This window comes from Stegodyphus dumicola, chromosome X1 (assembly GCF_044657685.1).
Source record: "Stegodyphus dumicola isolate Sdum_Otavi_A_Nest chromosome X1, ASM4465768v1".
Lineage (NCBI taxonomy): Eukaryota > Metazoa > Arthropoda > Arachnida > Araneae > Eresidae > Stegodyphus > Stegodyphus dumicola.
The window spans coordinates 107262031-107286075 of NC_140780.1; the positions used below are offsets into that span (position 1 = coordinate 107262031).

Sequence of the window (24045 nt, forward strand, 5' to 3'; positions counted from 1 at the left end):
GTAGTTTGTTACATTTTAAAAGATAACCGAAGGATTAATGCAAAATTTATCTTTAACATATTAATGACAATAGAAAGAAGAAAAACCTCTTTTTGAAAGATTTTCTCGAAATGACTTACAAATTTCTCTAAAATGAATGCCACTTTAATGTCTAATTTTAAAGCTTATGTATCCCTTATATTTGAAAATTTATCTGGAAATAGTTGCCTAGGATTTTTTAAAGATATGCAACTTTTTTAGAATGTTAAATATAGATATCTAACATAAATACGAATAATAAATTTTGTGTGCGTTTTTGTTGTTTTATTGAATACAGAACTATAGAAATAAAAAATAAATAAAACTAAAACTAAATATGCCATTATCTAGAATAAAGGTGCTAGTAAAAGATATAATTTTATGAAATTTATTTCATACAATTCATACCTTAAGCAACACTAAACTGAAACAAGAAAAAGAATTACTTTGCAAGTTAATAGTTAATACTCAAAGTTATAGCACGGGTATTTTTATGGATAGAAACATCTAGCTTTTAAACTTTCACAAAGCAATAAAGATGTCATATGAAGATAAAATATTTATTGACATAACTTAGCATTGCACATATTTTTACAAAACAATTAACATAAAAACTTTAAAAAAAAAGCATACAAAATAAATAATATTACGTCTACTCCATACAACAGACAAAGCAAATAATACAAAGCTAAATGATTGAGGATGATATTAAAAAAAACTGCAATTCTAATCTTAATGTTCAACCAGATAAACACTCATATTTATAAATATTTTAACACCTTTACTGATTGTCTTACACATAACAAATTGCTGTCACACATATGTTGCATAAAAAATGGGTACAATGAAGCTGAACATGAAAACCTAGCATTATAAAGAATAAAATAATTTTGATAACTTATAAAAAGGAAACCGGCCTTATTAATATTTTTGCAAATATGAGACCTGAAACATTTGATGAATAAAAAGTATTCCAGTCTATAAAAGTATATTTTTTCTGACCCAGTGCAGGTCCAATTATTCAACATAGAAAGAACTGATTGGTGGTCACATAGCCAGAAATATCAGATGACATAGAACTAAACCAAATATTGTTGATAAAAATATGTCATTAAAATGTAAGAAACTTGATGAGTTTTGTAATTTTATTACAAGTTTTATTACAAGTCATGCACACTGAATCACACTGTCATGCCCATTACACACTGAAATCATTGAGTAATTTTATGCAGTAAAATTACTTCATTGAAAAATAAATACAACTCCATCATGATGCACAATATATAGTATAAACCATAGACAACAGAAAAGCGATATATTGTGAAATGGAGAAGATAACATATTTGATGGGAACGCTTGGTCACATTAGTTAGATATTTGTTTGTAATGTTCAGCTAATTAAGTTTCAAAAATTTAGTTAATGTGTTTGTTTTGAACAAATGCATCAATTCATACTTTTTAATTAGTCAGTTTAATGCTTCATGCTTTTATTGATGTACTACAACCACTTGATAATTTTTTAATTCAACAAAGGGTAAAAAAATACCATTATGTTAAAAGTGAAAAACCTCATTATGTTTAAACACAAATGGTTCGTGCATTTGTGTTATAATGTTTAACATTTTTATCATGTGACCAATGATGTAAAAACTGTGAGTGCAACTGATATAGGTGCATTGATATGATCTTGGCTATGAGACATGAATACTGCTTTTCGCCGAACTGTTAGTCAGTTGCTAGCAATAAGGATTACATATCTTGAGCAAAACACCCAGTCCAGCAATAAAAGGAAGAATAATAATTATACCAGCAACAACAGTAGTAATAAATTCTAATGTGAATCAAATTTTCACTGCATGTTAGATGATTCAGACTCTTCTGTAATTAAAATCAAATACATATAATTTTTCAAACACTATATAAATAGCAATATTTCATTTCAGACGAACACATACACAAATACCAGTTAAAAAACGTTTCAATATTTAATTACAAAATTTTCATTTTTTTGAAAATAAAAATGTTTAAGATAAAAATAGGAACAAACAAAAGATTCATATTGACACTACTTTTTCTATATTTATCCACACTATAATTAACAATAAAGCAATTTTTCATTTGTATACTTTTCATAAATTAAAATAAAATATAAATAAATGATTGCACAAAATAAAGATCTGATATAATTAATGAAATCAAATAAAAACATTTGAAATACTCAAAAACAGTTATATATTTTGCAAAATTTGGCATGATTTCATAAACTCTATTCAAACATTTTCAACAATTTATGACTGACAGACACAAATGACTTCAATCAATATTTATTATTTAATTTATTCCATACATAAAAACTATAAAATGAATACAAATAAATTCATGATTTAAAAAAGTGACTAGTTACACAAACAACATTTTGCAATGGTTCTGACTCAGCTTTAAAAATTAAAATTGGTAGAAAATGTATTTTTAAAAATGTTCATAAGTTTTGTGAAATATACAGACAATTAGCTACATATACTTTTAAATTACAATGAACTGCAGTTATTTCATTTTGATTAAAAGTATCATCAAATATTTTAATTAAAAATACAAATTCTACCTAAATAATTCTAAAAAAGAATGCCCTATAGCATTACAACTGTACAAGACAGTTAAGAATGATTCCTTTAATTTCAAATGACATTTTTTAAACATGTGACTTATGTTAAAGTTTATAAACAAAGTTTAATTAGCGATGTATAAAACAAAAGAGAAACTATTCATGATTTGCCTCACTTAATAAGTACTCTATGTAAGCTCTCACAGTTACACAAGCAGGGTTGAAGCAAATTCATATTCATCCCATTAATCGTTCTCGCAGGTCATTTATCACAGACACCTCAGCTGATTTTCAGCTCATTCCAATGTTTTCCCAAAATGATCAACTATATTAGCCTTTTTCTTACAAAGCTCAAAAGTCTTGCTAATGCCATATGTCTATGACAGAGGACATGTTAGATTAATTACAAGATGAGTTTTAATGCTGCTTTTATGCTTAGCGTGTAACTATGGAGCATCACATTCCATCACATCCACAAATGTGTACAGTTTCTTGTTCTCTCTTTTTGCAAGGTATAACTAATTACACTTTGTTTGAAAATTTTAATAATAAAGCCACTTGAAATTTGATGAATCATTCTGAATTACCCTGCATTTTGTCGCAGATGACAAACATTTAAATCATAAAAATATTCAGAAAGCAAATAGCAATAAATTGTGATGCGGTACGAATTTAAGAATAAATGAGAATAACTGAGACATGATTTATACAAATGACAGACCTAGTTTTATAGATATAGTCAATTATTTAGTTATTATAATAGCTGACAGTGTATATAAAACTAGGTCTGATTCTGTGTTAGTCCATTACTAGTTATTTTAATACTTGAGGAAATCATGCAGATGCTTTAGGGGAAGTTGAATGCCTCCTTAAAGACTGAACATATTCAAACATAACAGCAGACATTGCTTGGTCAATTAAGTATTGTGGTATCCAACCCTGAAATGGAAATTAAAAAAAAAAAAAAAAAAAAAAAAAAAATATTAAAACATCACCAATTTTATAGAACTGAAATCTATTACATATATGTGTACATAAGGTTAGAAAGTTTATAAAAGTTTTACTAGCTATGTTCTTAAGACAAAATAATAATTGCTGAAAATGTAAAACTTCAGCTATATTGACAAGAAACCTGTTTGATCGATGGATAGTTAATCCTGAGCATGACACTTTGATGCTAGATAAAGATTCACTGATCAAGAAGAATAGTTCATCATTTGCACAAAGCAGTTTAAAAGCAATAAAGTCTATGATAAAATTCCTACTCATCAGAAAATCAAATGTGCTGTATAGAATAAGATGCATTTGAAATTTTATAGACAAAACGCATTTGAAATGTAATAAATAAGATGCATTTGAAATGTAGAAATATTAATAACGAATACGATATAATTCTTTAGCTAAATTTGTTGGCAGTACTTCTGACTATAAGTAAAATTTGATACCTAGTTAACCGGTAATATCAAACCCAAGTAGCACACGACGACATTGCAAAGACGTTGCAAAACGGTCCGAGAGGTTGCAAAGTGGTCGTGGTAACTTTTACGACGTCTTTACAACGTTGCGAAGACGCAAAATATTTGCCGTTGCATCTTGGCAATTTGTCGACGTCGCTGAAACGTCATGATATGACCGCTTTCAGACGTGGTCATTTTATCATTTTTTTAAGTTCATCGGCATTACTTTTAGAATGAAAAGAGACTAAATCTGCCCTTTCAAGAATCTGAAGTCCGCATAAGATTTATTTTGCAATGTTTCATTACTTTATTTCATCTAAATATATTAATCTAAGGTAGATTCATCTAATGAAATATAAATTTAATATAAATATTTTTGATTTATTAAATTTAATTAGTACTAAAAATACGAGCTAATACGGCAAATTATTTAAAAATGAAATTAATCTATAAAGTACGTTATTAAGTTATGCATTTTCTATATTTTAAAAAATCACATTCCGAAATCAATGCAAATCACATGTTAGCAATTATTTCACTACTGAAATATGACTTTATTTATTATTTTTGAAGTAAGGACGAATTTATTTCAATTAATATGGTGACATTATATGAAACATTTTACCTCATACAGTGCAAAAAGTACAATTTTGTGCATTCACGGATTAAAATAGGGCGCTATTTTAAGAATTCTGAGAAAACGTCCAATATTAAAAGACGATGCTGTCCAATACATATGACGGAAAACTCATCGACAGTCAGGAGAAGCAGACCTGTACATTATTTACTGGATGCTTATATAAAGGAACATCTCGAGATTTGCGCGCTTTGGCTAGCTGCCAAATTCGAAGTAACCGCGCAATTAATTGAGCTTCTAGCAGTTCTTTCAAGTAATTTGGTAAAAATGCCATCTGTAAGGCGTTTGAAAATAGCGTTTGAAAAGACTGACATTATGTTTGAAATTGAATCAAGAAATGATTGATATAAATAATACTGCTTATATTAAAAGTAAATGTAATGCACTGTCAATCAAAGAACGCATTGTGAATCTTCTCATTGCTCTGTATCTACTTACTTCAACTGGCTTCAGTGAGTGAAAATCCATTGTTGTGAGCTCCTGTTTGGAAGACTCTGAATTGAGGAGAAATCATGGTGAATAATGCTGAATTTGTGCTTATTTTCTTTGTGAGTATCTGCTCTACAAGAAATGCTACAATGATAATGGTGAATCTAGTGTTCGTGAAATAGTGTCTCTGTGGTCTATAGTGGTGTGTGGAAAATAGCGTTTGTGAAATAGCGTCTCTGTGGAAATAGTGTCAGTCTCAAATCACTGTGGTTCTAGCGGTGAATATTTGGATACCCTCATTAGCTTTGTGCTTCGGTTATAACGTTCTAAGTGCTATATCGTATATCATTCATATTAATCGATTATTGTGGTCATATTGAAAGATTGATTCTCAGAATTAATTTATATAAAACCAAAAATAACATACAACAGCAAGGCACTTTCTGGTTTTTCTGAAAATGCAATCAATACAGAAGCAACAACAATTCAAACTGTTATGGTATCAGTTAGCTAGAGCTAGACAGGAGCAAGGAGGGGCATTTGTCCCCGGGCGCAGAATCCAAGGGGCGCCAAACTGATGTTACGACATTTTAGAATTAAATGTTTTCCATCCTTGGCAAGCAGTAGGGGGCGCGAAATCTTCAGTTGTTTCTGGGCGCTGAAAACCCTAGCTACGACTCTGTACGGTATGCTCATTATTTTCAGAATACAAAGAAATTATTGGACTGGTACCAGTACTTAATATGACTGCTGAAGATGAATTAGATATATGTATAATATAAGCAATTAATTAATTATTAAAATTAATAATAATGCACATTCTACAGTATATTGTCTTTTGTACAGCATGCAGAAAGGGTTAAAGAGTTTAAACGGTGTATGAAATGTATGATCGAAAAACTAGTGTTAAGGAAACATTAGTACTTCTATGAAATATTGTAATCTATAATTATGTGATATTTAATTGTGTAATATTAAAAAACACTAAATATTTTTTATTGATTGCAAATTGCAATTTTATTACTTTTGTTTGGTATCTATTCTTTCAAACACTGTGTAATTCGCGTTGTTTTAAATATTGCTGTTATGTATGTTTATTAGATTATCTCAATAAATGAATGTTGGAAATTAGGTTTTATTTTTTATTAAATTTAAGTATATTCTATTTTCTTCGCTTACTTTTTATGTGCTTGTGATAACAAAGAAATTCATAATAAATAGAAACAAAAAGTTTCATCGTGTGCTATTTAACGAAGAGCTTACTTTAACGTACTTAGCTTACTATCGTATACTATATTATTTCAATTATTTCTGTAAAGTAACAAAAGGAAATTTATCGGTCATAAAAAGTGCATGAAGTAATCATTGTAATCTACCACTATTCTAAAATGTAGAAACTAAAAATAAGTAAATACATTAACATATGATCGAAAGAAATGGTGTTAAGAAACATCAGCATTACTAGTAAATACTGCAATCCATAATTATTGCACTTTTAATTGCTTACTATTTAAAAAACACAAATATTTTTTCATTAATTGGAAATTTTAGTTCTGTTACCTTCCTTCTGCTATTTATACTTTCAAACACTACTAGTTCATGTTTTTTCTTAAATTGTGCTGTCATGTATGTTGTTTGTTAGGTTATTATATCATTTTAGATATGAATATGGGAAGTTATTAGATTTAGGTATATTTTTGTACGAAATAATTTTGATCACATTTATTAACTACTTTATACTGTCTTTCATTTGCATATTTTGGAGATATAGAAGTTAATGGTTATTTTTTTACTGTGAAACGCGAATAAATTTATACTTGAGTTCAGATAAAATACTGATTATGTTACCTTAAGAACCGCTTCCTAATTTATCATACAGGGGCAATTTTCAATGTCTCTGAGATTTAACAGAAATAAATGCGATAATGCAGTTATCAAAAACGCTCTTTTTTTTTTACCCACATATATATCTTTACTTTTATTTATGTCTAATTGAGTTTTACTTACTTAAAACATACTATTAATGTCATATATTTATAATAACTACTTTCATAATTACTCTCACTTAAGGGAAAAAATGATGAAATTTTAAATAATCGTAACTTAGAATATAAGTTATTGAAAAAATATAGTTTAAACTACTGAAACTAATTAAGGCTATTATTAATTATGCTTATTTAGTCTAAAGAGAAATTTAAAAACTATAGTTTAAAGTACTGAAAATAATTAAGGCTATTATTAATTATGCGTATTTAGTCTAAAGAGAAAAAATTGTATTATCTTCTGGTTTTCAGGAAATGATAAAATATGTAACTTTAGAAAAATACAAGGAATACACAATTTTAAAAAAGAAGATATATTAATTATTAAGCTTATTTTTCTGCATAAATCAATATGTAACACAAAGGACATAATAACGGCATTTTCACAACTGTTGCCAAAAGGTGGAATTTTGCGAACATTTAGGGCGTCGTTAAGACGTCGTGATACGATGATTTCACAACCAAAATATCACCTACGAAAGACGCAATAACGACGTCTATGCGACAAAAACCTCATCTGCAAAGTCCTAATAAAGACGTCTTTGTAACGGTTGCAAAACAGTGGAGTTTCGCGAACATCTGGGCGTCTTAAAGACGACACATTGCAACGTTTTTGCGACGACATCCGCGACGAGTTTGCAACATCGTTTCGACATTACTGTGCTACTTGGGAAATAACGACAACTTTGAAGATATAAATTTAAATCCAAAATTTAGGCATTTAAAGTTAAAAAAAAATTGTAACGGGCTAACTATCTGAATGTTTTGTGTTATGTTTTTAGCATCCAACCTAAAATGCCTCATCCAAGCAATGAATCAAGGAATAACCTATAATACAAAGAAGATGAATTGCCGATCCCTATTTATGCGCCGATGTGTGAACTTTGAAGGTAGTGTCCATAATTTTCAGAAACAATTAACACTGAAAGACTCCATATTCACTTTGTATCTTGTTTGGAAAAGATGTTAAGAATATTAATTTACGTCACTACTGGCGTAAATTGAGGCATATGATCATGTTAGTAGATAGTAATTCGAGTAAAGAAAATTCGAAAATTGGTTTTTAAAACACATCCAGCGTCCGTGGCCGACATCATGAATTTAGTTGCATGTTCGAAGATTCGAAGAATGATATTAGTGAAGCGGAAGCACAAACTTGACAATTTTGTTCCCGTAACCCTTACACTTTCTCAAGATGTTGATACTCTCAATTTTAAGGTAGTTATTTCTATAATAATTTTCTATTTGCTGACTGTCTGGTGTTAGGTTCATGAACCACTGGTTCTCTTGAAACATAATGAATAATAGGAGAGGACGTAGCAAACAAATAAACAAAACAGAAAAATAACAATCATAAGAAATAAAAAGTAAATAAAAAAGATGTAAATATATAAAGGTGATGGGAAAGAATCCAAATACGGTATTCTATAGCACTCATACTTTATAGGTATGTAATAGTCATTCAGTTAAACAGTCTCTTTGAGATAAGGCCGGAGCTAAACTTTCTGCTGCTTGGGGCGGTCTTAGTTTGGGAGGAAATAAAAGATGACAGAAATATAAATCAAAGAATTAAAAATCAAATTTTTGAATAATGCTCAATAGGAAGAAATGAAAGTAATAAACATTTAGCCTAACATTTATTTAAAAATTCACAGTGGCATTCCGTAAAATGTTCTTCATAGCTAATAAAAAGTATTGTTGTTTGGGAATCTAACATAACTTATGTCTAACAGATAAATAGCTGCGAGTTATATGTCTCAGGTATTGTTACTAATAGAGGTAATGACTCACTAGAAAAGCTGAAAACTACACGAGATATTCTTATTCTAACTCGTTTAATAATGCAGATTATGACTATTTAATTCAATGGTAAGAAAGAAAGATATTAAGCACATTAATTTAAAAGTTTTTCAAGAAATAAATTTACCTTACCTTTAAATTAGTATTTAGAAGCCACTGCAATTTACATTTTTGACCGTTTTCATTAGCTGGAGTTAGTACATATGCACAAGGTCCTTGTTCTCCCCTAAAGCACAATAATTAATTTCACAATATTGTAAAAATTAAATTATTTCTGAGCAACAGCTTAGTATACATATATATTTTTTACGAACATTTAAACATTTTGAAATTAATAACAGAGAGAGGAACTGCATCAAAAAACTTCAAAAGCCAAAATATATCTGATGACCAAGCATTATATTCAAAGCTAACATTTCTTTTAATAAATTTAATCGTTAAAACAAAATTTTTACCTCATAAAGTACAGTTTTAAGAGCAACCAAAGTTATTCGTTCTAATTTCAGCAAATTTTAATACTGATATGCTGACAATATTATATTTAAAGTTTATCTGGGAGTATTTTGCATTATCTGATTTCAAAAAAGCAAACTAAGAACCTTTGCCTATGGAGAAGTATGATTTCTACCAGATACTAGCCCATCTTAAAAATCCACGAAAAAATTACGAATTCAGCTTATCGCATTGTCAGGAATAGAACCCAGCTGACTAAAAGGTATATAAAATGGCTGGCAGAAATCATACAACTTAGAAACACTAAAAGTTTATTTGTGTAATTTTAGCTTTGTCGGGATTATTTTAATTTTCTAATAGTTATTTTAAAATTTGAAATCCTTGCCTTTAAATTCTTGTTTCCCACCTACAACTCCCTGCCAGAATGAGTTTTCGGTATCGCGTTTTATGTAAATGAGGTAGAACCAGTATTTAATGGGACGTTCAGTCACTTCCGTAGTAGAGGTCAGAAGTTCTCAGTACAGCGTGTTCTGCCTTCGGGCCATATCGTTGCTTTACACGGTAAAAAAAAAGTTCGCTCTTTACAGGCAAAAGTTTTGTAAAGTTACAGAAATCAAAAAGTTACACAAGAATTTCCTGTAATGGTAACAGGTTGAAAGCAAACTGTAGCGGTAACAGCTGATTTGCTTTTAGCATTACAGATAATGTTTCAGAAGCCGCGCGGAATAATCACGTGACTGACTGGAAATTAGCCAATCAGGTGTATATTTGGTGTATTTTTAATTATGGCAAAGCACACTAGGCTATCTGCCTAAGAGGAGGGATGCCTTCGTGGAGGGCTTTCTAAGCGAAACTGGCTCGTATACACGTTACACATGGGGAAAACCACGAAAACGCCCATGCAGCCAGCCCGTTCGCGGGATTTGAACCTCGAACCGAACTACCAGTTAGCCAATCAGGAGAAAAGTGTTTGAAAGCTAGTTGCAGAAAAAAACATGGCAGAATGCATGTTGGTTGTATAGCGCAAGTAAGTAAGAAAACGTTTACAATTACTGTTTGAAATATTTTTTGTTCATTTTATGCAGATTATTCTCATGCACTTTGCACTGTTATATGTAGTGCGTAAGTATTTAAACGTTTAAGCTTTGCGATTAATTAAGATCAGTGTTCGTAATGTCTAATGAGTTGAAAGAGTGCAAAATATTTATTCCAAATGCAGATCTAATAGTAGTATTTTGTCATTGTGCATCCGATAAATTACGCCTTAAATTGCCCGTATTATTATTTAAAACTAATTATTCCAAAATTTAATCACTGTTTGTGCTATAATGTGGTTGTTGAAAACAAAACTAATAATGTTAGTGTTCGTTTGCAATCGTCTGACCAAAGAACGTTTGACATCTTTTTCCGGCAGGCCTTGCGAGAAACGTTTATATAAACATTTAGAATTCTGAATGTAATGTATATATTTTTTGTTTACTAGGTTTAGTTTATTCTTTTTCTAGGATTACCTAATTAGTTATACTTGGTTTATAATTCAGTCTAATATGTTTATGTACGAGTGTGTTATGAAGTAAAATTACAAAAACTTGAACAACGCGGTCGAGAATCTCGTTTATTCCTTTAGTGTAATAATATTTTTTTCAGTGATATTAATTTCTTACAAAAATATTATAATTCCAAAATGAAGTAATTATATTGATTAAAAATATGCCGTATCATACTTTTCGTAATGTTTTGTTTTACTAACTAGATGCAACTTAATTATTCCATATATTTTAACACACCAACATCAACAGGGGAAAAATGGAAATGACCTAAAATATTTTTCTAACAATTCGTTAAACTAATTATAAAACAAAACTAAAATTTTGTGCATTATTTCCAAAAATACCATTTCATTAATATTTTATAAATGACAACATTTATTATATTGTATATATAACTACCATTGCATACTTATAAGTTTTTAAACATTTAATGTAGAATTTATGTTGATTTTATTTTGCCCAGTTTTAATACAGTTTTGAAGTATGATAGTCTTGTTACTAGGATAGCATGAATCTGCTAATACAAGTTTAATACATTTCTTGACAAATGTTTCTCTTATTCATGTAATATAATATATAAATCATAAAATAAGTTTTCTTAAAAATAAATTATTATTGTTTATTGGAATTTAAAACAATTCTGTATCTGTACGTTGTATTAAAAATAAAATAATAATGAATTTTTAATGAAGCATTGATTTTAGCATTAACAATGTAAATATATATATATACACACATGAATAAATGGAAATGCAAGCTACTTTTCCTTACAAAACCGCCCATGAATATATACTTCCCTTTAGGCTGATAGCCTTTGCATGCTTTGCCATATTCTATCAATCCAAATGATGCAAATATGCAGAAAATTTTACTTTCTTTGAAAGTTAATACCGGAAATAAAACTCAGTGCATTTGTAAACTACATTAGTTCTCTTATAGCTTGGCATTTAATTGCCCAATGATTTACTAGTCCAAACTAATGCAGAATTCAGATATCGTTCAAATAAAAGAAAATTAATAAGGTCTGATTTTTAAATATATGAAGATTTATTTTTTTAAATATTATTTTAAGTCAACCAAATTAATTTCAAAATTTAAGTAAGTATTCATGCCTTTCAGTAGCATTATTTTTGAAATCTTAAATTAAACAACTGAATGCAATATTTCTTGTTAATAAAAGAAAAGCAATGTTATGAAAGACTAGTGAAGTGGATTTGCAAGTTCTAATTACGAAAGGTCCCATGCTTTAAGGGGTCATTTTTAAAAATACTTAATTAAAAAAAAAAAAATATTTAACGTAAAACTTCCAAACTTCACACATGTGGAATATTAATTCTATATATTTATCTCATTCTTATTTTATTAATTAATTTCATAGCATTTCGTGTGACACTAATTATTAATTAAATTTTATGCAGTTTCTGATCTAGGTTTTGATTTTGTTATTAATTACGTTAGTTTACATAAGATTTAAAATTATGTAAGGTACAAAAAACCTTCTGCATCTATTAATATATGCTGAAGTGAATGAAATTATGCCAGTGAAATTTTTTAAAATCAAAAACAAATTTCTGTGGAAAATTAAAGTTATAAATTCTAAATGCAAACAAAGGAGTGAATTTGAAAGTTATCAAATAAGCCAAAGTGTTGGTCATTTTTTCAGTTTTGCAGAAGAATTTTTATACTTTGCAGAATGGGAATATGATGTTTGGTTTTGTTAGTATTAATTATTACAACTGAATTATTGCAACTTTTATTGCAACACGTAATTTAGCTTAAAATTTATTTGAACTTAATTTTCTAATTTATTTTGATCATGTATATTTCATGTGTCATATGTCTTTGAAATGAACTTAATTCTTATCCTATTTATTTACACAATTTTTTTAAAGAAGAAAAAGTCACATTTGTTTTGCTTAGTTGCACACGAAGATACATGTCTATATATAGAGAGAGAAAGAGGAGTTATGTTTACTTGCAGACTTTTTTCCTCCTTTTATATTATAGTATGAAAATCAAGGGGGAAATTAAGCAATCAATTTAATTTTGAAGGATGTGATTACAATAAGATCATAACCAATCAAAAATATTCATGAATGAACTACTGGTAACTATCATAGTATTATTATTTAAAAGAAACCTACATTCCAATAAGAACGCTTAGTAACATTAACATTTAAGTTATCTGATAAAAGTAATTTTCATTCCTACTTCCCTATACCTTGAATTTCACTCTTAGTATTGCCCACTGCTACTCCCTAGACCTCAAAGCATTTAATGCATCTGGAACTGTAATTTGTGACTTCTTCTACAGCATGCAAGTTATCACCGTTTAGTTTGTACTGCCACGAGCAATGATCTTCAGAATTACCGTATTGCATTGCATGTTCCACCCCACCCAGCTTTAGAACCAGATTCTGAAAATTAAAAAAATATTTACATAATTTTACCCCTTTTAATGCATTCAGAAAATGAATATCCCAAGATTTTAAAATGGATTTATCAACATAATGATTGTTTTCGTCATACTAACAAAGGCAAACTTTTGCACACTTAAGGCCCCGTTGAATCTTTCTCTTCTAACTATTGAATATTATGTCAGCCTAATACAAAAAATGATCTATGATAGTGAAAGCAAATACCAACTGCCATTCACTGTGAAATTTTGCCATATCAGTTGAATGTTCACCCTAGCAAGCATCGGACCACAACCTTCTCTAATTATTTATGTATGATCTGAGGCCTAAGGAATTGCAAGAACAACAATGAGAATGACAGAAGTTCAAATTATAAAGAAGAAATGAGATAACTTATTAGATGTTGCAATTATGTGTATTCTTATTGAAATAGAGGTTTCTTTTAAATAAATAATATTGTGATAATAGTAGTTTATCCATGATTACTTTTCATTTGTTATATTCCTACTGTGACTGTGTCCTTTGGAAATTAAATTATTCGTTTAATTTTCCCTCTTAATTTTCGGAAGATAAAATTAGTAAACATAAGTGGGAATATGGCATCAAGAGTATTAGATATCCTCATTTTCTTGAAGCTGTTCACTATTATTGTTTCATCAATGATAGGCCATGCACCCAAAATCCACTAGCAAATCAGTTAGTAAAATGAAAATGACCACTATGCGGACAAAAAATTTAAGGTAACTTGTTTTGTGAGCGCCTTAAGGAAGACAAACATTACCTAAATCATTAAAACAATTTCAGAATCCTGTTGCTAAAAGAAAGCTAGGGGGGGGATGTTGTCTGAGTCCCAGTGATTCATTTGGACCAATATGTAATATTGTTTTAGAAATTTAAGGTAATAATTATAATATTTTTCGAATGCTAAAACAGTTCGAGAAATTTATTCAAGTTATGAATTCTGAATATAAGTATACTGTATATTATATTTAATAACTATGGTGGCTTCATTTATGAAAATATTTGAATATTGGCTGTTTTTATACAATGAACCTTCTCTAAGATAGCTATACGTGATTCCTGAAAATTTTGATCTTTAAAAGATAGTGGGCATCCTAGAGAAGTTATGTTTACTAATTAGTTATTTTATGAGGAATGCTGGTTAAATTTAAAAAGTGATTGACTGAGGTAGCTTGCCGTAATGAGACGATTCACTGTAATCCAATTTTTAAAAGAATTTAAGCTGTTCTTAATTAATTAAGATATTATAAAGAAATATGATTAAAAGTGTTATATAAGCACATGTTTAAAACATCTATTAAAATAATTTTTATAAGCTTTTTAAGAGCATGGTTATGATTTTAAAAGAAATGTTTTTTCTTTATTTAGGAGACATGGTTTACAAACAGGGGAAAAACCATTCATTTTTTCCAAGCAGTCGAAACGAATTTTTATGAAATATTTATTAAATTATATTATGTTATTTTTTAATTAATTCTTTTTTTCAGGTTTTATGTAAAGTTTATGAATTAAGTAATAAATTATTTTTACTTCTGTATTTTAATTAGCATATTATTTGCTTCATAGTGTTTAACAATAAAATTATAAATTCAATAAACTTCTTAATTAACATGCTGTAATATAGAGAGAGCATAAAGTTTGTTTTCTGTTGTCACATGTATATTTCACAATTTTGTATGCAAATCTCGAAATTTAAAATAACTAGGAATACTTTTTTAGTATTACTTTCGAAATGGTAAATATTAAGCTTAGATTTATTACATATTATCTTTGTAAAAAATTATAGGTAAAATTAAAATGCATTAAATTTTAAGCTAAACTGAAGTATTAATTTTAGAAATAAATTTCTTAAAGGCATAATTGTATTAAGAATTTTAAGGGAAACAAGGCTTTAAAAATTAAGGTCAGTTGGCAAAGTTTTATGCTTATTCAAAAAGCATGACATTAGGTTTTTAAGGAAAGACTTCTATCTGTTAATTAAAAGGAAATTATTTGAAGGTAAGTAAAAAAGTTGTGCATTATTTCAAACAATAGCAGACTGTTGACAAACACTGAGTGCAGATAAGAATAAAAAGATTAGTTAGACGTTGTAATTCAAGCGTATGAACAAAATTTTGAATTCCTTGTAGTAACAAAATGAAGTTCATTGCTATGTTGAATTCTTTAATTTACTGAAAATGTCATTTTTTAGAAGGAGAGAATATATTTTTGAAACGTGAAGAAGAGCTGTTCTGAGTTCTTCATAGAAATATTTCACAAAATGTCTTTTACTGTAATAATACGATCATATCAACATGCAACATGTTTACTCGTATAAGTTAAATCTAAAGCAACATGTGTCTATTTTAGCTAAAATTACTAAAAAGAAAGTTCTAGAACATATCTTATTAATTGACACTAAAACATGCAAATAAAACATACTATATTTTTCAGATATTTTACAGGGCAAATATAAAGAGTAGCATATCAATTTGAACTTTTAAATTAATCAAAATGATAATATGAAAGGCCTTTCAATAATATCAGACATAAGTTTCTCTTCATAAAACAAAAATACTCTGCAACAGACTAATGTTACTTTTTGAAAAAGAACATTGCTGTTGAAAGCACATCTTTTAAATTAATGCTATTCTGAGGTCAAATTGACTAATTTAAAAAGCCAAACTATTATGCTTCACTTGCATATATCTGTATAATGATATACACATGCAGATATTGTTTTACTCAAAACATCTTGATTTCAATATATTTTATTATAATAAGCATCATTTTAGACAAAAAAACTATTACTTTTATAGACATATCCTTTAGTATTTCATCTATGAAAAATATATTCTACACACATAATTACTTAATGGGATATTAGAAGGAAATAATCTGAAACCTTTACAGATACAACCATTGGAATTTTACGTAAGAAAAGTATCTTCTACTCACATAATAACTTGCTATAATAATACAAGCAAATAACCTGTAACGGTTACAGATATATCTGTTGAGATTTTACATGAGAAAAACATGTTCTTTTTACATAATTATTTTCTGTAATATTACACGCAAATAATCTGTAACCATTACAGATATATCGTTTGGGATTTTACATGAGAAAAGCATGTTCTTTTTACATAATTATTTGCTGTAATATTACACGCAAATAATCTGTAACCATTACAGATATATCGTTTGGGAATTTACATGAGAAACATATGTTCTACTTACATAACTATATGCTGTGATATTACAAGAAAAAGATCTGTAACCATTACAGGCAAAACTCTTGTAATGTTACAAAGAAAACACCTGTTTCTGTTACTCAAATAACCCATGGCATCCCAGTTTCCATGAGTTTTCTTAGTAACCTTACAGAGTTTTTTTTTACAGTGTAGGCCTATCTTACTACGTTCAACGGTAGTCTTATGTGCCTGTTAGTATTCGCCGATGAGGTTTAATTACGGAACAATTCGATTACTTATTTCTATACAGCTTCGGCTAAGCTTTAGTTAGTCAGAATTAGGTTGTTTCTTATTTTCTATCTTAAGTTAAAGCCCAAGTGAAGGCTTTCCTGTAAGCCCGAGCCAACTGTATTATTATTTGAGTGAAATGAAAGGGTATTTTAATCCTTCTTTGGACTTTGTTTTTAAAGCTGTAAGAAAAACAGCAAATAGTCGCTACACTCTTCTCCAAGGTTCTAGTTGCCAAGGGCATATAATTTAACTATAACTTTATAGTTTAGTTTCATAATTTCTATCGCAATTTTATCGATTTCATTTTATATCACCATTTTTACCTAATAGCTTTTGATATGAAGGCATTCCAGCATTGAAACAGCAATTTATATATAAAACTGTCACATTAGAAGTGTATAAAAACATGATTCGGAATGGATTTTAACTTGCTATGTATGGATACATCTCAAACGAAATTATGGGCTTCTTTTACATCTTGCCAAGAAAGCAAATCTAATCCTTGAAGAAGAGAGCACAAATTTCGTTAATTGCTCAAATGCGTATTTTCTCCCTCTCTTATTTTTTTAAATAAAAAAATCCTGAATAAAATATGTGAACAAGCAGGCATTCATGAGACATGTGGTCAAATTTTAAAAATAAAAGATACTAATGCCACAGATAATGAAGAAAGGAACTATAAGTATAACTTAACAAGAATGAAAACAGAAATTTATCACAATTTATACTTAATAAAGTATTTCTAGTCAAATAACGGTTTTAAGTATCTAAAAACAGTACATTCTTTCTTATGATGATAAATAAATAAATAAATAAACAAATATTAAAAAATGAAATAAAGTTCCGATTAAATTTATTTCTGTAGTCATTTATTTGCAAAATAGAATTCCTTTTTCTTTTGCCCTTATTAACAAATGTAATTAACACTAACACGTAAAAATTTTATAAAAACAAAATTGATATTAAGAAGAAGAAAAAGCCACTTAGCATTATACAGACATGCATATTTAGCCAGTTAGGAAAATACAAACGCGATTTATATTGAACAGCACTAAACACTGAGTGATTTTCGTCGCTTCAAGACCAAAGACAAACATTTTTGCCGTATATCCACTACATTAATTTAAGAAAGGATTTTCATAGCACGTCCTTGCAATTCGTCACAGTACGCCTGCGTACGTTAAATTCAAAAGCAAAGATTACTAATACACTAATTATTTATGGAATTAAATAATAATTGAACATAAATTTACAAATCTAAAAAAATAATAAGTATCAGGTTAGAAATTATCACATCCCCCTATGCCTGCTATTGCAATATAAATAGTTCGTACATTCAGGTGCAAAGCCAGAAGATCCGTGGTTCGCGAAGGCGCTATTTCCTCAGTTTCTACTCCGAAAATACCTAATAGATTCTGTCTCATATAATAAGCACTTGCTCATAAATATCTGTAATGTGTCTGCTGAAGACAACGGTTAAATTAGAAATGATATTGTTTAGACAACGGTTAAATTAGAAATAATATTGTTTAGACAACGGTTAAATTAGAAATAATATTGTTTAGACAACGGTTAAATTAAGCATAATATTTTCTAGGCAACGGTTAAATTAGAAATAATATTCTTAGAGAAATACTCAACGATTAACGCATCTTTATTTTTTTCGTAACCTGTTATTTTTAATGGTAATGGTAATTTTTAATGGTATCATGATATTTAACTAGAAAATGGAACCTTTCGAAATGTTTCCTTGAAAGCGAGCTACGTACAATACGATTCTGTTCTGCTTCCGAAGAGACAGGGCTAATATACAGCTATTTCAAATGAGGCACAGATGAAACCACATTAAAAAAATGCATTCTTAATTAAAGATGTAAAAAAAAATCTAACTATAACTTATTCCAAAGCCACTTAGATAGTAGTTAATTTATACTTGAGGCGATATTGTACGACGGAAGAGGCGAAGAAGTCAATAGCAGCCACTTAAAGAATTCAGATAATTAAGATGCTCAAAATCCGCAGCTAAGTATGCGTATTGTTTTTAAAAAGCAGTAAAACAATTCTTGAATGGAAAGAAACGGTTAGAATAAATTAACAAGGATTCCCCAATTTTAAATTAATATGATTATTCATAAGCATAAATAAATAATTCTAGTTATTTTGTTTTCAAGAAAGCATGTTCCTTGGATGTACAAATGTTAAAATTTTGTATGATTATTTGAATATTCTATCTCTCTTTTAAATTTCTCAGTAAGTTATTTGATTATATGTTGATGATAAATAATTCTAGTTAATTTGTTTTTAGAAACACATGATCTGCCGCCCAGACAGTATAGTGGTTGGGGGAGCTACTGCGCTACCGAAGGGCCCATATTCGAATCCCGAAGAAGGCATGGATGTTTGTAAATGTAGAGTGTCTTTGCAGCACGGGAGCATTCTAAATATATGTCGAGCCGAAAGCTCTCTCGTGTGGATTGGTTTATCTCCATGGGATTGGTTGTAGGGGAGAGGGGTGGCAGAACCTCGGACCACCCTCCGAAGTGCTCTTCCTCAGAAATGGAACGAAAATAGAAGTCCAACCTCCTTGAGGCTCGGGCAACCATTCTTCCATGAAATTCAAAGACAACAAAAGCATGATCATACGATGTACAATTTAAACTTTTGTACGACGAATTTGAACATTCTTTCCCTTCTTTCCAAAAAAAAAAAAAAAAAAAAAAAAAAAAAAATCCTAATTTCCCCTTTTTTCTCAATAGATATTTGTTAATTTTTTTTAAAAAAAAAGGAAGTAACTGTCCTTTTAATATCGTAAAAAAATTTTGAATCGAGAAAAGACGTACGTAGGCATCCCAGAAGTAGAATTAGCGATTTTTTTACTCTCTTAACCCAAACCCATTCCTTCAGAAAGGGGGAAGAAAATGAGGGAAAACAGCTCGCGCTAAATAAATAAATAAAAATAATAAAAGCTGCATTTAATTAATGTTAACAACTTACCAGGGCTTTTGCATAAAAATAATAGTTAAAAAAAAAAAAAAAAAAAAAAAAAAAAAAAAAAAAAACTAGCGTGAGGGCAACATACGAAAATCACATCCAGTTTAAAAATATTTATAAGGTATTTTCTCCCTCCTTTCTGCATGCCTACGTGGTGTAATGGCAGCATACTCGGCGCGTCCCGGCGAGTGCATTGTTCATTTTTCATGTCTCTTACTTCCTAATGACTAAAAATCCTAATGACTCAACAGTGGCGTCCGAACTGAAAAGGTGGTGGATGATGATTCTTCACCACCAGAATTTGGCGATTTGATCCCTAAACCCCAGCCGCTTCTTAAAAGGAGGGATATATAAGGTACCAGAAGTGGGCGCAGTCCGACATTTTCTCCATCCTTTCTGTATGCCATCGTGGTGTAACGGTAGCACACTCTGCATATTCGAGAGGTCCAGGTTCGAGTTCTGGCGAGGGCATTGTTCATCTTTCACGTCTCCTATTTCAAAAATCCTAATGACTCTACACATTTAACTATTATTAAAGTTAATTAATTAATTAACATTAATAATAGTTAATTTAACTATAATTAATGTTAACAAACACATTTAACTATTTATTAATTATTCTTCAGATGCAACTTAAAGTTAGACCTCTCCCCCCTCCAGTGCAATTCATAGCTATATTTATTCTTAATTCCATGCAGATGCCGCTCTGATCGATATAGTTGTTAGCGTTCCTGGTTGCCCTATTGTGATGCCCCGGCTCAAATCTCAGAGAATGGCTAGATGTTTTTAAATGTCTTTGCGGCATGGGAAAACTAAAAATACTCGGCAAGCCGAAAACCCTCTCGAAAGTGAATACAGAAAAAAGAGTTGGAGACTCTTGCACCCGTCCTCACAAGGAATTTTCTTTTAAAATTGGAGCGAAACTGGACAAAGTCATTCTGACAAAATGAGGAACTCCTCGCCACAATAAAATTCCCGGACTTATTTTAATGTTTTTGCCAGACAAGTTAGATAAGTCACAACAGATTTGATAAACTTCATTAACGCAGCATACTGCTAATATGTTTGAATTTCCACACCTTTATTACCTGTTTTATAATTAGCATGGAAGTAAATCGCTGGAATGGAATAATTACTTATTAGTTGTTTTACTAAGCGCATGGTGCGCAATTTGAAATTCTTAGAAATTACTTTGGGCATTATGCTAATTAAAAAAAATTACCAGTTTTTAAAACAGTGTGCTGTAATATGATTTCATTTTCTAATTGTAATTATACTTAAAAAATAAAGCTATTGCTTACTGCAGTCTGAGCCGCATTTAATAGGGGAAAGAGCTGTAAACTCGTCGTGCCTGCTGCATGATCTTAAAATTACATTAATTGGGGAATCAAATAAACTGAAATTTTTCGTTTTATGTTCCTGAATTTGACATAACTTATTACATAGAAAATTAGCAGGCAAACTGTAATTACGTAATTAAAAACAGATTTTAAGATCTAAAAATAAAGTTTAACAAAAAATATTAACTGCTTTCGAAAAACAAATACACCATACACCAAAGTTTATTTGAAATCTTTATATAATAGATGCCATAATGTTAATGACAAATTTCATACATTAGTTTCTTATAATTTAATAATAAAAATACATACCGATATGTTTTCTTGATTCAGCAGTTGCCTTTTATTTACTTATTAATTAAATACTACACACTTAACAAAAAAATTACATTGCGGTGCAATAAGAAATGCTAATTCTTAATTTTCATTTAGATACAAAATATATTTAGAAATTATTTCAGTATTTTGGCCTGCATAATTACACATAGTTTGCTTTTTAATGCTGCTATTAAAAAGCAAATTAATTTGTTTACAAAAGAGAAAATGAACAATAGAAATACATATTTAATTAAACACGAGAAGAAAAAAGGACACACCTGACGTATTTTGCAACAGCTGGAACATCAGGGTGTGTAGTTGCTACTGATCCATGAACATATGCTGAATCTTGCTTTTTCCATACTCTTAAATTAACAAAATCCCTAGAAACATTTGAAAACAAATATCATGATCGATCTGAGAAAAAAAAATAGCTTAAATGCAGCTTTACATATTTTTAAACTAATAAAGAATATTGTTTATATTCTACATGGGAAGGTAACAACATACCTGCTAGCCACGAGGCCCGCAGCTCCCTCTGTAGCTATTACATGAGCGATATCCATATGATCGTCAATTTTTTGAATAACCTGAAATAATGAAAGAAAAAAAATTAAATCTTAATTTAAAAAATTAAACAGAATTATCTGAAACTTATCATTTTAATAAGTTAAAAAATTTTACAAACACACAGGGTGACGCACAAATATCATAACGTTTGCTTTGTTTATTACACATTTATTTATCATCGAAATATTACACAATAAATATATCGTTAGCTATCTGAGTATGGAAAGTGAGTTTAGTTCAGAATGCATTCAGTGTGTCAACAATTTTATTTCACAATTTCACTAAGCAAGCGGTTAGGTTATTTGAAAAAGCCAGCGCTACGAGAGCACCTGCCTAAGAGGAGCGATGCCTTCGTGCAGAACGCTCTAGGGAAACTGGATCTCGCCTCACACATGTTGAAAACCACGAAAACCAACCATGAAGCCAATCCCTTCACCTAGATTTGAACCCAAGCCTAGTCTAACTACTAGCATTCAGCGATCTCAACCACTCGGTCACTGGTGCGCCACTAAGCGAGCTAACCTTTGCATTTGTCACAACTCTCCAGTATACATCTTCCGAAGTTGCATAGCGTAACTGCATGGTAGGTTCCTTAAGTTGCGATATATTTGCTGACTTCCTGGCAAGTATTTTGTCTTTAAAAAAATCCAAGAAAATAAATCACATGGATTCAGGCTATGCTGAGGCCATTGTCTCCTACCTTCATGACGTTCAGGAAACCAATGTGACATTACAAGCGCATTAAACATCTCGTACAGGAAATCAAGAACATTTGCAGTATGTAGGTACGCTTCGTCTTGCATGAACCACTGAGTGCAAACCTGAAAATGAAAACAGGTCTCTGTTTCTATTTTCAGGTTTGCGGACACTTGATGGGCGCCGTCTAACACAGAGCCAAATGATTACACTGTTTGTGAAAGGTCTGACTGCAAGCAGACCCTCCTGTACCAAAGTGTGCACGAAAACATATTTATGTTTTCAGGGCTTTTTAGTTTCTTTAAAAACATTACAACTTTCACCTTCCGTTCAACAGTCAACGGGACGTTATCTGCTATCTAACAAAATCTGCAGCAAATTAGAGTGCGATACTGACTTCTGCTAACATCTGTGGAATTTTCTATGAAAACATCAGAATATGAGTTTTTAACATTCAGTATATAATATTAAAAATTTTATGGAGTGATTAAATGGTATGACCTTTCGTGCGCCACCCTGCACTTCATTTAGATAAAATTCAGATTTAAAACTCGAACTGAATTAGATGTCTAAAAAAACATTCTTATGCTCCTTACCCTAACTTTCTTTACAGTAGGATTCCATTTATGCATTTCTTCCCCTTTGAAATAAAGTTCATCAATGACTTTCTTCGGAGGAATTGGAAGAAATCCCTGATGGAAGTGAAAAAAGATATAAAAGTGAAACAGGGCTTTTATACATTTTTTTGTGAACATTTATTTGATCTTCATATAAATAATGCAGCTTTTTCAGAGTGAGTTTTAAAATAATGGAAAAACAAAATATTAGAGTTAATATAAAATACATTTATCACTATCATTTACAGTCACATCAGTTTTAAAGTTTCAGAACATCGGCGAGGGAAGTTTTTTGTTTCAGTCTGTAGCAGAAATAAAGTGCAATATATTCTACACTGGAAAAACTTTCCATTAAGGTAGTTTTTGAAGGCTTTTAGGATAGAGAAAGAAAAGACAATAATCCAAAAGTAAAGCTTTTACCGAAACGGAAGAGGAATCTGAGGCAGTGAAGTATGTGTCGGACTTAAAACTTGGGTCTGTGACTTGGTACTTGTGACTTGGGTATCTGTGAACTTCGGTACATCTGTGACCCACTCCTTTATAGTAGTTAGATGCCAGTACTAAATTGCGAGTACCGTATTACGCGCCTTCTGGAATTTTAAATATATATAGTAATGGGATTG

At 29.9% G+C, this 24045-nt stretch overlaps 1 protein-coding gene across 2 annotated transcripts in view; it reads right to left on the reverse strand.

Moving 5' to 3' along the window:
- Positions 1 to 564: 564 nt before the first annotated feature.
- Start1 (Steroidogenic acute regulatory protein-like) overlaps positions 565 to 24045 on the reverse strand; it is a 169162-nt gene continuing 145681 nt past the window's right edge. The window contains exons 10-14 of one of the 2 annotated variants that reach the window (XM_085808396.1): positions 23402 to 23497; positions 22050 to 22129; positions 21818 to 21922; positions 9118 to 9211; positions 565 to 3559 (exon numbers count right to left, since the gene is read on the reverse strand). In XM_085808396.1, the coding sequence (XP_085664522.1) occupies positions 3455 to 3559; positions 9118 to 9211; positions 21818 to 21922; positions 22050 to 22129; positions 23402 to 23497 (480 nt within the window). In that variant the 3' untranslated portion in view covers positions 565 to 3454. The remainder of the gene's footprint in view (positions 3560 to 9117; positions 9212 to 21817; positions 21923 to 22049; positions 22130 to 23401; positions 23498 to 24045) is intronic. The other variant, XM_085808397.1, reaches the window with a different exon arrangement.